This window comes from Humulus lupulus, chromosome 4, assembly GCF_963169125.1.
Source record: "Humulus lupulus chromosome 4, drHumLupu1.1, whole genome shotgun sequence".
Taxonomy (NCBI): domain Eukaryota; kingdom Viridiplantae; phylum Streptophyta; class Magnoliopsida; order Rosales; family Cannabaceae; genus Humulus; species Humulus lupulus.
In genome coordinates, this window is record NC_084796.1 from 231,484,686 (window position 1) to 231,497,761 (window position 13,076).

The window sequence follows — 13,076 nt, forward strand, 5'->3', positions numbered from 1 at the left end:
TTTAGGGTAACCAGTTACCTATATCGTTGTTTTGTTGTTAATTTTTGGTAACTGGGTACGATCATTTTTTTTTCGTTATGGTTTATTTCTAGTGATGGTAGCATTGAAAAATAAGAAGCAAACAAATCCAAGAAATTATTTTGAAAGGATTTTATAAGTTTGCATAATCAATCAATGTGTCTCATTTTGAAACAATCTTATTAAAATACTGAATGATACTTGATGAATATGAAAGTCTCTCTTTCAATGAGTAAAGCTATGAAAGGTTTGTTTTGCTGTAAAATATGAATCTATATCTTTGGCTTTTTCTGTTTGTTTGGCTTCTCAAATGGAGGATTCCTGCAAGTCTTCCTGTTATGTCCTGGTTGCGCACATTTCCCACAGGTGATTATTACTTTATGTTCCCCTCTTGATCTTATTCTTTTATTTCTTGGTCTTCCTACAGAGATTGTTGCATTTGGAGGCAGCACTATTATGTCCAAGTGTTGTGGGAGATTCCATTCATCTTTATGGGGCAAAGGATGAACATTTTCTTGATACAATGCTTTCAACGTTTCTGTTCTGTAGAATTTTGCACAATAATCATACACACTCAAGTTTCTCTTTGCAATGACAACTACTGCATGTCCACAACGTATTTCATCTTCTTGGAACCTATTGCAAGTACATGTTCTATTATGTATATTTACTGTGAAATTTATCCCCTTTTGATCACAAACTTGGTATTCTATTGTGTTGAAAGGCAAGACCTAAAAATAGTTTTGTCATGAAATAGAATCAGATAATAAACATTTTAACTAGACTTAAGATTTAAAGTAACTAGTTATGCTTCTGTGTAAACTTTTTTTTTCCTGTTCTTATGGAAGGTAATTGGTTACCATCTATTGACAGAATTAAGATTAGTAAGAATAAGTTTAGTTGCATACCTCATACTTCATTTTTGAAACAATGTCATGTCTCAATTCATTCTCTGTTGTTGTAGAGACTTTTGTGAATGTTCCATTTGCATTATTTGAGTTATTCCAAACCCACTTTTGAACCAAACTTCTAAGGCATTCAACCAAGATATCAATGGGGAGATTTCTTGCAGCTTTAAGTGATTCTGCGATGTTGGATGTCATCATGGTGTATCTTTTTGTTGGCGAGTATGATCTTGCCCAAGTTTCATACTTGGCTTTTTCTAAATAGGGCCTAATGCGTCTATCAATTCTATCAAGGCCTCTCATGTAGTGTTCACATTCTGTCTTTGTGTATGCTTTTGCTGCTGCAATGAATTTCATTTGTAGCTCTTTTCCATGGCTCCCATATTTGTCTTTCAAATTATTGAGTAAGTGAAACATGCAAGCTCCATGGAAAGCATTTGGGTACACCATATGTACTGCATTGTCTATGCTCTTATGTCTGTCAGAAACTATAGCCAATCCTGTGGAGTACAAATATTTTAAAATAAAATACAAAAATTAAGTATTTTTCAATTTTTTTTTTAATTTTGGTGAAGGCAACCAGTTACTTTATTCAGATTCTAAAAGAAATAGCATGTATTTGTGTATTTTGTTTTGGTAAAATGTTCCTATATGTTTGTAAACAAGAATATATCGTTGAAGCTATCATACCTTCGGGTTCTCCATAGGTGTCTCTCAGTTTGGAGAAGAACCAAAGCCATGAGTTATCATTTTCAGAGTCTGCTATTCCAACAGCCAACACGAAAATATTGTTGTTTGAATCTAACGTTGATGTTGGGGTACCACCATGTGCATTTTTCAAGAAAGTTCTATCAACAACAATTATAGGCCATAAGTATCTCCAACCCTTGATTGAGTTAGAGAAAGCTATGTATAGGTATTTGAATCTATCTTCCTTGTCTGTGAGTAGGTGTGTTATTGTTCCTGGATTTGTTTGCTTCAACGTGTAAAGATATATTGGCAACTTTTGATATGAATCATCGGGGTTCCGTCTTACTAGATGCAAAGCTTTCTCTCTTGATCTCCATGCTTTTTTGTATCCCATAGTTACTCCGAAGTCATCATTCATATCATTCATGATGTCATTTGGAGTGTAATTTCTTTTGATTGACTTGTACTTATTCTTTATTGATTCCCTAACTACGATGCTTTTTTTTTGCCTATGGTCTTCCAAAACAATTTCAACAGAGCACGTGTGATTTGGATTACATTTTCGTACCTTGAATAAATCTTGATTTCTGTACTTAGATGCTCTCACCAACCAGTTGCATGTTTCATCTGCGCAAGTAACTAGGTACTCTCTAGGTTTTGATCTTTTTGTTTTGAACTGGAAGTTATGTAGCATTGCATAGTAGCTAAGAGCTGATTTGATTGTGTTCTTATTCTTGTAAATTTGCCCTTGCTCTATTGTGTTGACTCTGTAATAAGATATTACTAGTTGGATTTCATCCAACTTCTTTTTTCTTTTTGTATTGTCCTCAATTATGAAATCAGCTACTTCTTCAGCAAAATGAGGTATGTATGACACATTTATGCTGTCATTTGTTGTGCTTGACATTCCTTCTTCAAGTAACATTTGTTCATTGATGGAAGCTTGATTTGCTTGCATTAATAATGTCCCCACCTCCATTTCTCCTGCTATAACTTTTTGATTTGCTAGTAGAAGGTCATTTTCATTGCTTGATTCTTGAACTATAGTGGCACACAATGGTAAATCTGTTATTTTTGCAGTAACTGTTTTCTTTATTTCCAGAAAGAACAACACTGAATTGTCTGTTACAACCTTCATTGGTGGTGTTCCTTTTTCTACTTGATAAGAAACTTCAATAGTTGCTGTTTTTTCCTTTATCTCATTTTTTATCAAATTCACCAAGTTGTCAAGAGAACAATTTGGTGGTATTAATATCCCAGTCATTGTGTACCCTTGGTACTCGTTGTTTTCATTCCACTTGCCTCCATATTGAACCAAAGAAGTAATATTGTCCATATCTGTAAAATTTGGCAATTTTTTAAGCAGTTAGTTGGTTCTAAATGGGCTAGGTAACTGGTTAACTTAATCTTTAATCACATCTTCTTCTGAAACATTTAGCTTTTGTAGGGTAACTGGTCACACTTAGTTTTATATATTTACTGTTTTTCCAATTAGTTATATATATTGACTGTTTTTGCAGGGTAACTTGTTACACTTAGTTTTACACATTGACTTTTTTTTTTTGCAGGTAATTGGTTACCTTAATATTGAATCATATATTGCCTATTTTTACACTTAGTTTTATATAGTTGTAATTTCCACTTAGTTTTATATATTTGCTATTTTTCAGGGTAACTGGTTACCCTATTGTTACTGATTGTTTTTGCAGTAAAACTTCACACCTACATCAAATAATTTTTTTTATCATTGTAAAGACAAATTAGAATGTAAAATTTTTAGAGTTCTTGTTTCTTGTCTATTTTTTTTGGTTAATCAATGTACACAAACCAATGGGAAGGTAACTGGTTCCCTTAATCTGTAGTCCCATACTCTACTGAAACATTTAGTTGAATTTATTGATTGTTTTTCCAAGTAACTGGTTGTCCTAATGTTTCTGAATGTTTTGGCACTTAAAATTCACACTAATATTAAATTATTCTTTTTATTGTAAAGAAAAATTAGGATGTAAAAATTTCAGAGTTCTTGTTTCTTGTATATTTTTTGGTTAATCAATGTACACAAACCAGTGAGCTTGGATAATTTTTTTTCAATTTTTTAGTTTATAAATTGTTTGTGTTTTTCAGCAAGCACATTATGATCATGATCATTATCATTATAATCAAGATAATAGTTCATCTATAATTTTTGATTTTGTATGCAAATAATATAGTTTTATGTAGAAGATTTAAGATAGTTTGTAAATAAAAGAAAATGACAATAGAACAGAGTTGACGGTTTCTTACAAACCTTGTTTCTTGATCGTGTAGTGGATATGCAGGTCACCAGAATCTTCCAAGATTGCAGCTCGTATGATTAGAAGAATGTTGGAATTTATTTGATTTCTGCAGAAAGGGATGAGTGCTTTAGTGATCAGATTTTTGTTAAATTTTTTTGGCAGAAGCTGAGGTCAAACCTTTGCTAGAGTTGGTCGATTGTTGTGGAGATCGCCGGAGATAGGAGTTGTTGCCGGAGAAGAAAGCTATCGCCGGAGAATGGAGTGCCGGAGATGGAAGGAATTTGCAGAGAGTTAAGTGGTTTTTGGAGAAAGCTTTGATCGAGTTTCAGGCATGAGCAGAGGAGGATTGAATTGTTAATTACATTTGTACCCCTGATTGTGCTAATGTGTTTTTGTTTAAATTTCAATTGTCCTATGTACTTATTTTTCCCATAATCTAAGTTTTTCTTATTTAAAATCTTCTATACATATTATGAAAAGATTAATTCCCATATATTTTGCACAAGTATAGCTAAAAAGCCATATTTATGAAAAATTCCCAACTAAAAATCCTATGTGTTTTAGTAGGTGGGTTTATTAGGTGGGCTAGCCCATGTTGATGGTAGCCACTCAATTCATTCCATGCTCTTCCTATCATTTAACTCTTTTACCATTTTCTTGCTGCATATGTTCTATTTTTCTTGAGAGATAAAAAAAATGGAGTCTATGTAGTGGTGTTCGGAGTTCGGGCTATGTGTTTTTTTTCAAAATTTTTGGACTGCATCGCATATGTAATTTGAGCAATTTTCTAAACTGCAACCTGCACTATATAGACCTTAAATTGCATTGCAAAAATGTGGTGTAGTATGAGCGGTTTATACCTATCGCCAATTAATTTAACACTTAAACATTATAATTAATAAAGATTCATAATAAATTGCATGCCTAAAGAGTGTTTAACAAAACAATTAAATGTACAACAAACTAATAAATTTTTAGCAAAACAATAAAAATACAACAAATTAATACCAATGAAGAAAATGTAATATAGAATATCTTTATGCTGAAGTATAATATATGTTAGCATCCTATGAAACATTATATATTTTTTTCTAGATATTGTGTATATTATATTATATAAATATATATGCATTAACTTTAAATACAGTAGAATTGAAAAAAAAAATATATAAAAAGTAAATATATATAATGATGCGATTGCGATGTGGTGTGGTTTGAACTGCATTTATAAAATATAAAACCACATCGCACCACACGGTTTGGAAAAAATGTAAACCGCAACCGCACCATGAAGAGTTCCAAACCGCAAATTGCGGCGCAGTGTAGTGCAGTGTGTGGACGGTTTATGCGATGTGCGAGGTTTTATGAACACCCTTCCATGTATGATTATTAGAAAGTGATAAAGCAAATTGCTAAGTCGTGTTCACAAATTAGGTTGATAACTCTGCTATACATGGATTAGCATATAAATCAACTGATAAAAATGGGGCTTTTAAATCATTTATCATTTCTAGCCTTAAAGAGAGTTTTTCTTTTTAAAAAAAAAAAACTACAGTATTGAATTTTAAAAAATACAGCTTTTATATATTTTTTAAAATGTAATTTTCGAATCTGATATCAAATATTTCAACTATGCACTAAATATAATCCGATCATATACCAAAAATATATATATAAAAAAAAGGAATGAAAGATATATATATATATATAAATATATATATATCAGATATTACTATTATAATGACAATACAATCACTAGTATATTTCTACGAATTTTAAAAAAATATAACTTTTATATTATTAATGGGCAAAAATATGAGAATTATACTTTTTTGAATGAGAAAATTTATTAAAAAAAACATTAAAGTATGAGTAACATAATTAGTAGATATCTAAAATATAAAAATGCCACACTTTTTATCATAGTTATGTTTTTTTTTATTTTAAAAGTAATTTTATTTTATTTTTTCCTTCATTTTTAATTATATTTTCAATTATTTTTTCTTTTTTTTCCTTCATCTTTTTTTTTCCTTTCCATTTTTCCATTCTTCATCATCTTCTTCTTCATTTATCTACTTTTTTCTTTTATTTGTATTTTTTTTTTTATATTTTTTTAGTTTTCTTTACTTCTATTTTTTCTTCATTGTCGTATTTATTATTTTCTCCTTCTATTTTTTTTTCTTTTTTTTAATTTTTTCACAAATATAAGTTTTTTTTTCTTCCATTTTATTATACCAATTTTTTCATTCATATTTTTTTTTCTTTCCATTATTTTTGTTCTTCTTATTTTAATTTTTTTTCATATTTTTTTAGTTTTTTTCCTTCATTTTTTGTACTTATTCGTTTCTCATTCAATATCCTTTTTTCCCCTTTTTTCACACATATTTTAACATTACATAATTATTTTACTATTTATTATCTTTTATTATTGTAATTTTTTTTTATAGTTTTTTCCACTATATGTAAAAAAATTCAAATAATTTTTTCAGCATTTTCTTTTTACTGTAACCCTTATAGGAACACCAATATTTGGAAAGAAAGCTAATAAAAATATGAAAAATGTGAATGGGTAACCCGTTACCCTGATGGGAGTATTCAAATCTAGAAAAAAAAATTATATGAAGAAGATGGGAAAAAAAGGAAAAGGGGGTGGATCTAATTTTTTTTATCTTCAGATCTGTGGTAACTGGTTACCTTCCTATTCTTTATGTGTATATTTATAGAGGTAACATGTTACCTTCATGTTCTGTTGTGTGTGTATATCTTTTTGTTATTTATGGTAATTGGTTACCTATGTTACTAAAATCATAGTTATTTCTTATTCCTTTTTTAATGAAGTGTTCTTCCTCTTTTTTCTCTAAATTTGATGTTTCTTTTCATATTTAATATGAGTAACCTTTCACCCCTCTTATGGTAAATGGTTACCTTTCTTATGACAGAAAGTTACTCCTCTCAGGATAATTGGCTACCCCTCCTCCTGGTACATGTTATTTAACCTAGCTCTAAGATTTTTTGTACATAACTGTCAAAAATCAATCAAGTAACTGGCTACTTTACCTAGTATTTGAAAAAAGAAACGTAAAATCTAAAAAAATTGGAAATTTTTTTTTATAATAAATAATTTTTTCTTAAACACAATTCATATTGCAAAAAAAACAAAAAAAGGCAAAACAACCAAAGAAAAATTTAATATAAAATTAGTAATATAAAAAAAAACAAATATGAAAAAAAATAATAATCAAATTACAAATATATCATTCCAAAATAATAAAACTTGATTAAGAGTAAAACTATGACATAAACCAACTTTCATACAAAAATATGAGAAAATAAACTCATAAAAGTGAATTTTTTTAACAAAAGCCATAGAATAATATGTTTTTGAAAAAAAAACATATTTTTTCACACTCTATTAAGAATCTCATATAAAATGTAATTTCCTCTATATTTCATCTCTTTTTCGTATGAAATGTTAAGCCCAAAATCATATTGGGCTTTTCTAGCCCAATTAAGCATGCCTCTTTTGGGTGAAAATTAGACTCGGTACCCATTTTAAATGATTCACTTTAATTTTTACCTACTATTTTTAACTCTTATTTTAGTACCCAAATTTTCAATTAATGTACTCATTATACCCCTTCAATTACATGCTTTTTTTTCTCCTTAAACATGCTACAATTAGAATGCATTAACTTTTCCCCTCTCCTGGAGTAGAAACATAGAACTAGAAGGTGATATGTTTAAGTGTTGGGTCTTTCTTTAGATCTTTTTTTTTTTTTTACAGCAGACTTTCTTTAGATCTTTGGATGCAAGGAACTCATGAATAAAACCTACCCATGAAAGCTTACCACCTAATTGTTTCTTAGTCCATGTACAGGTTTTGGTTCATAATAAATACAGAATTATAATTGAATCAAATAGTGAAATTGTTCACTGTCACTTTTTTTTTACTTGTGGCCTAGGTGTGTTGACATGTTTTCACTTTTTAAGAGACATTTTTTTCTTCCTCACTTTGCTTCCTCTTGAATATCTTGACTGGTTTTTTTTTAAAAGAGGGAATATCTTGACTTGTCCAGTTGTCCCACCAACCCATATCATGATTTGAAGGCCCATATCATGTCAAGGAGGAGGAATTTGATCATCTTTGCATCGTTTTGTTTTTCTCTTTTTGTAATCTTACAACTGCAAAGACAGAACAAAAACATAAACCAAAAATTGAAAAGAAAAAAAAATTGTTGAAAAGGTGTTTCCTTGGTACTTTTATGCATAATTTGATCAACCCACTTCCAAAGTCCCCAAGTGTACAACAAAAATACGATATGCCCTTATTACTTGGTCTCAAACATTCCAACCAAGACACACAATGGTCTCAAACATGCCCACAAAACTAGAGAAGTTTGGGTTGGTCAAAGGTCAACCTAGCTAGCATCTTGTGTGACTAGCCATTTCTAGCTTCTCAAAACTTCCACCCCCTAATTAAATTGTTTCTTAAAAAAAAAGGTAGCCGTGGAAATGGCAATTAAGTGTGGTCAAGCTCAAAATTCAAACTTATATACATATAGTCATAATTAACATAAAAGATCAATTACAATAACCAATAAGAGAAAGCCATGTGACTCCCTTTCCTCACTCTTTTATTTTTCCACTCAAACCTTAATCAACAAGCTAATTGAATCTAGAAAAGTTGGGAAGGAATTCTGATGACATGTTATATTTACTTTCATATAGTCTATATTTGTTTCAAAAACATTAATATTCCAAGGAATTTTTACTCCTTGGTTTAGTCCCACAAATTCTAAAACAAGGAGTAAAAAAATGACAACTTTGAGTAATGCATATGTTTTTATTCACCTTTTATTTGTTGGCATGAAATTCAATCCTTCTAAAGATTCGTAGAAACTGAAAATTTGAGGCTGAGCATGCATGCTTCTAATCATTACCATTTATAAAAACATGAAAATGTTAGGTGAAGTTATAAGCTATCTATTAATGCTTCCCACTAACATTATAATATATATAAGATTACATATTCATATTGTAAACACTTTCTTTCTTTTTTTTGACACATTATTTTGTCGTGTCCATAATTTTACTTTTATTTTTCTTCTCTCAAACCTTGGTCTAATTCATGCCCATTTCAAAAGTCAAACGAAATTTTCCACAGAACTCAAAAAAGGGTTAAAAAATACTAATGTTGAATGGTGAAATGTAAGTTTGTCAATGTCGTTTTGGATTTAAATTCTTGGTCACGAACACGTTGTATTGGTGAGCCATCACTATTGGACAGAGACGGCAAAATTGGCCTGCTCTTCGTTGCCTTGCCAGGTGAGTGAGTTGATTGACCAAATATAGCCATATCATATAGGCTTTGCTTTGCATTTAAGGATTGGATAGGATCATTCTATCAATCAAATCAATGTGTGTTTTTCTGGTACGGCTTTTTAATAATTCTACTTTAATTAAGTATATTAATTAACTTCTCCATATAAAAAAAGTGCTTGCTCTAAAACAAAACTAAAACTACAAAAAAGTCAGTTGGTTGGTTGATTATTCTTACCCTTCCACAAGGGTAGATTTCAATAGCTTGCACAAATTAGCGACTATTATGTTCCGATGATGGCGAAAAAAATATACAAAATAAATTTTTATTTAAAAACAATAATTTGTATATAAAAGAATAAAATTGAAGACGACAAGACTTGAAAGAATTATAGAAATTAAAAAATATATTAGAGATAATAACGAGAATAAATCAATGATCGAAATTATAATATCTAAATTTGGAATGACAACGAGATGAAATTGATTAGAAATGACAACAATGGTGGGTCGAGATCAAGATTGGAATTGGAGAAGATCTTGTCCTCAGATTGGTGAAGAGATGACGTTTTCAAGTCATGTCAACCGGATGAACTCAAAGAGTCTCTATTTGCCCTTGTCTGGCTTTGATCGGATAAGCTTCGATTGAGTGGTAGCTTAAATTTGTAATTTCTAGACTTGTATTTTTGGGTTAAAATATATTTAGTATCTATAAACCAAATATTCATACTGGATAAATATAAAATATATATTCACACATTTATTTTCAGAGGAAAAAAAAATCTGAACCTAAAATTTCCCTTAAACTAGCTTCCTGCGGCAGAATCGAAGGTGTCTTATAACGGCTATCTTCTTATAGCCGTTGGTATTTATTATTTATAGCCGTTACTCCAACAAAGAATAAGACAAGATCTATTGTACTTAATTATTTATATATATAATTATTCATATTATCTACACTCCTAAAATGTAAGTATCTATAAATTATATACATAAGAAGCCTGTAAAACACATCTCAGAACCACAGAACATTGTTACCATTTTGAATAAAAGAAGGAAATAAAAAAAGAAATAAATAGAATTGATATTAAACAAAGACACTGGACATTGTTGTAACATAAAAAAAATGCTAAGAAGAAAATTACAATAAGAGTTTTCACAGAAACGTTTTAGTTACAAACCTGTTTAAGAGGGGGGTATTTCCCTGCCTAAAATCAGCTAAGGTTCTTTTATCCAAATGCTAATGAAACAAACAAACTGACTTGACTTTTTAGAATACACCAAATCCAAACACCCTTATATATATAATATATATAAAATAAAATATAAATATAGAAGAAAAAAAAAAGTCATCATCTCAATTCTTAAATACATCACACAAACCTAATCAGGGGAGTTATATCATCAAGGGGCTGTTATGATAATCATTATCATTATCATGATCATGATCATGATCCATCATCAATCAGTGCATGTGCATGGAATCTATGTTCTTACTCAGCTCCTCCAGCTTCTTCAGCCTCATCTTTTCACTGTCACTGACCAACTGTTCGAAATGAAATTAGAGAAAAAAACACTGTCAAACTCCAATATACAGAGATAAATATGAAAACCCATTCAGATTTTTACTGCAAAATAAGATTGATATAATAGCATTTGAGACCAACCTCCATTAGTTTGGTTATCAGCTGTACTTTCTCCTTGTTCTTATCGTTAAAGGCCTCAAGGGCATCTTTGTATTCTTTTTCCTGTGACAAATATAATAATAATAATAATAAATTCATGTTTAATGCTTTTGGACAAAATTTGTCATTTCATGAATTCAAATTAAAATAACAAAAATAAAAATGATAATGTTATTTAAGAGTGAGAATTAGTATTAAGATATAGTCAAAAAGCTGTTACCTTCTTCTGGCAAGTGTGTCCTAATGGCTTTAATTCTTTGTTAATTGCATCGATCTTCTTTCGAACCATAGCAACTTCCTTTCTCATTGGATCTGCTAGTCCTTCAAGCTCCTACAGTTCCATATATATATATTTTTTAATAAAATCCATAAATGAAAATTACCCTCGTTTTTTTTTGGTGATTTTGAACCCAATTATTCTCAGGCCAAACACAAAATTAAGTCACAATTCTTTGATGTTGTTACCAACAGGAAGAACTAAAAACCGTATTTACAGTTGTTGGAAGAAGAATATATAGCTTTTTAATTTTCATGTGATACTTATGAAAAGTTTCCTTGAAACTTTTCTTAAATTTTAAAATGGATGTGCAGATCGTGATCTTTGGTCACATGTGAACCAAATTATTCCTCTTTAATCAAAAGGTTGAAACAAATTACTCACATACACACAAATTGAGAACTTTCCTTGTACAAAATTTTCTTGGAATTATATAAAAATATCTGCATGCAATTGAGTTAATCTAACTAAAACAAAAACCCTAAAAAAAATTAGAGAAAAGCTGACAAATTTCTAGTAAAAAAAAAAGGACCAAATCCATAAACCAAATTAAAATAAAAAAAAATTATATTCATCTTTCCAAACCAGTAAAGCGTTTTTTAGGGTTTCATGTCTTGTTACAAAAACTTTTTACTCAGTTCAGATTCATGCAAGAGAAAATAAACTAAATTTTTTGATAAACAATGTTAGCATACCTCACGAATGGTAGCCAAACGCTTAGTCTCTTCTTCAACTCGACCCAACTGAGCTTGGACTTTCTCTCTGACCTCCATCCTCTTCCTCTCGATCTCTTCTTCCTTGGCTTTGAAAGTCGAGAGAGCCGACCTCGACATCTCTTCATCCTCTCTCGAAAGATTGCTATTGAAGCTCAGGCTTCCCGAGTTCTGATTCTGAATCATTAATTGTTGAGATTGCTCACTCGTCTGCATCTCTTCTTCCAAACCCTTCTCCCAAAACCCTCTCTTTCTCTAACTCACTCTCTCTCTCTCTCTCTCTCTCTCTCTCTCTCTCTCCTTTTCTGTTCTTTCTTTCTTTATTTCCTTTTGCTTTTGCTTTGAAATGATGGGTTAGTGCTCTGTTTTTTCTTTCTTTCTTGCTCTGTTTTCAAGTGCTTATAAACAACGCCTTGGCTTAAAGTATCCCGGCTTACCATTTTCTTTATTTATTTATTTTTTATTATTATTATAACCCAGATTTTTCTTTTAAATGAATAATAATAATAATAAGATAAGATAAAGATATTTTAAGAAAATCTATTTTATATAATTACCAAAAAATATATATATAAAAATAAAGCTTTAGTTGAAATGACACAACTGCCAACCACTGATAAAGATGTATAGGGTGGAAATTAACTACTACTTTACATAATTTAGTGTCACACAAAATTCAAATTTTGTCTCCATAACTTTTATTTTCTTGAGGAAAAAAATAAAACAGAATAATTTTTTTTTGACTAAAAAAAAAGACTTTAAGATTTAACTTAATATTGATTCTTTTATATAATTATTCTTGAGTCATGAGTTTGTCATTTTTGGCACTAATTTTGAACCATTTTACATGAAAAGTTGTGGAATTGTTGCATTGACTTGAGTTAATTTGTTGAAGGTGTTTGTATATTTGTTTAGTAGGTCGATGGGCAACTTCATCTAACTGTTTCAGTTAATTCACTCACATGGGGTGACTGTAGAAACAATTTATTTTGCATGAGCATTTAAGTGTTAATTTTCATGAATTTTGGTGCCTTTGAAATCATACTTAAACATGCTCATAAATTTAGCTTCAAACACAATTCACCTCTAATGTTATATTTCAAATGCAAGTTTATGTCATTAGAAACTAAATAAAATAAATACTACACAATAAGCTAAAAAATAATGCACAAAAAAATCGGCCACCTATTTAA

The 13,076-nt window shown here is 30.0% G+C and overlaps 2 protein-coding genes across 3 annotated transcripts; both read right to left on the reverse strand.

Moving 5' to 3' along the window:
* Nucleotides 1-290: 290 nt before the first annotated feature.
* On the reverse strand, nt 291-2,949 carry LOC133832984 (uncharacterized). The gene is made up of 3 exons (XM_062263252.1): nt 1,614-2,949; nt 927-1,423; nt 291-749 (listed from the first exon to the last, which is right to left on the reverse strand). The coding sequence occupies exons 1-3, from the start codon at nt 2,947-2,949 to the stop codon at nt 291-293; spliced, it is 2,292 nt and encodes a 763-aa protein (XP_062119236.1).
* A 7,319-nt stretch (nt 2,950-10,268) lies between these two features.
* Nucleotides 10,269-12,280, reverse strand: LOC133831300 (protein MLP2-like). 2 transcript variants are annotated; one of them, XM_062261547.1, is made up of 4 exons: nt 11,866-12,280; nt 11,114-11,224; nt 10,876-10,956; nt 10,269-10,763 (listed from the first exon to the last, which is right to left on the reverse strand). In XM_062261547.1, the coding sequence occupies exons 1-4, from the start codon at nt 12,097-12,099 to the stop codon at nt 10,674-10,676; spliced, it is 516 nt and encodes a 171-aa protein (XP_062117531.1). In that variant the 5' UTR covers nt 12,100-12,280; the 3' UTR covers nt 10,269-10,673. The 2 variants fall into 2 exon arrangements, with proteins under 2 accessions (XP_062117531.1, XP_062117532.1); XM_062261548.1 differs by having other exon boundaries at nt 10,269-10,754; nt 11,866-12,276.
* Between the last annotated feature and the right edge of the window lie 796 nt (nt 12,281-13,076).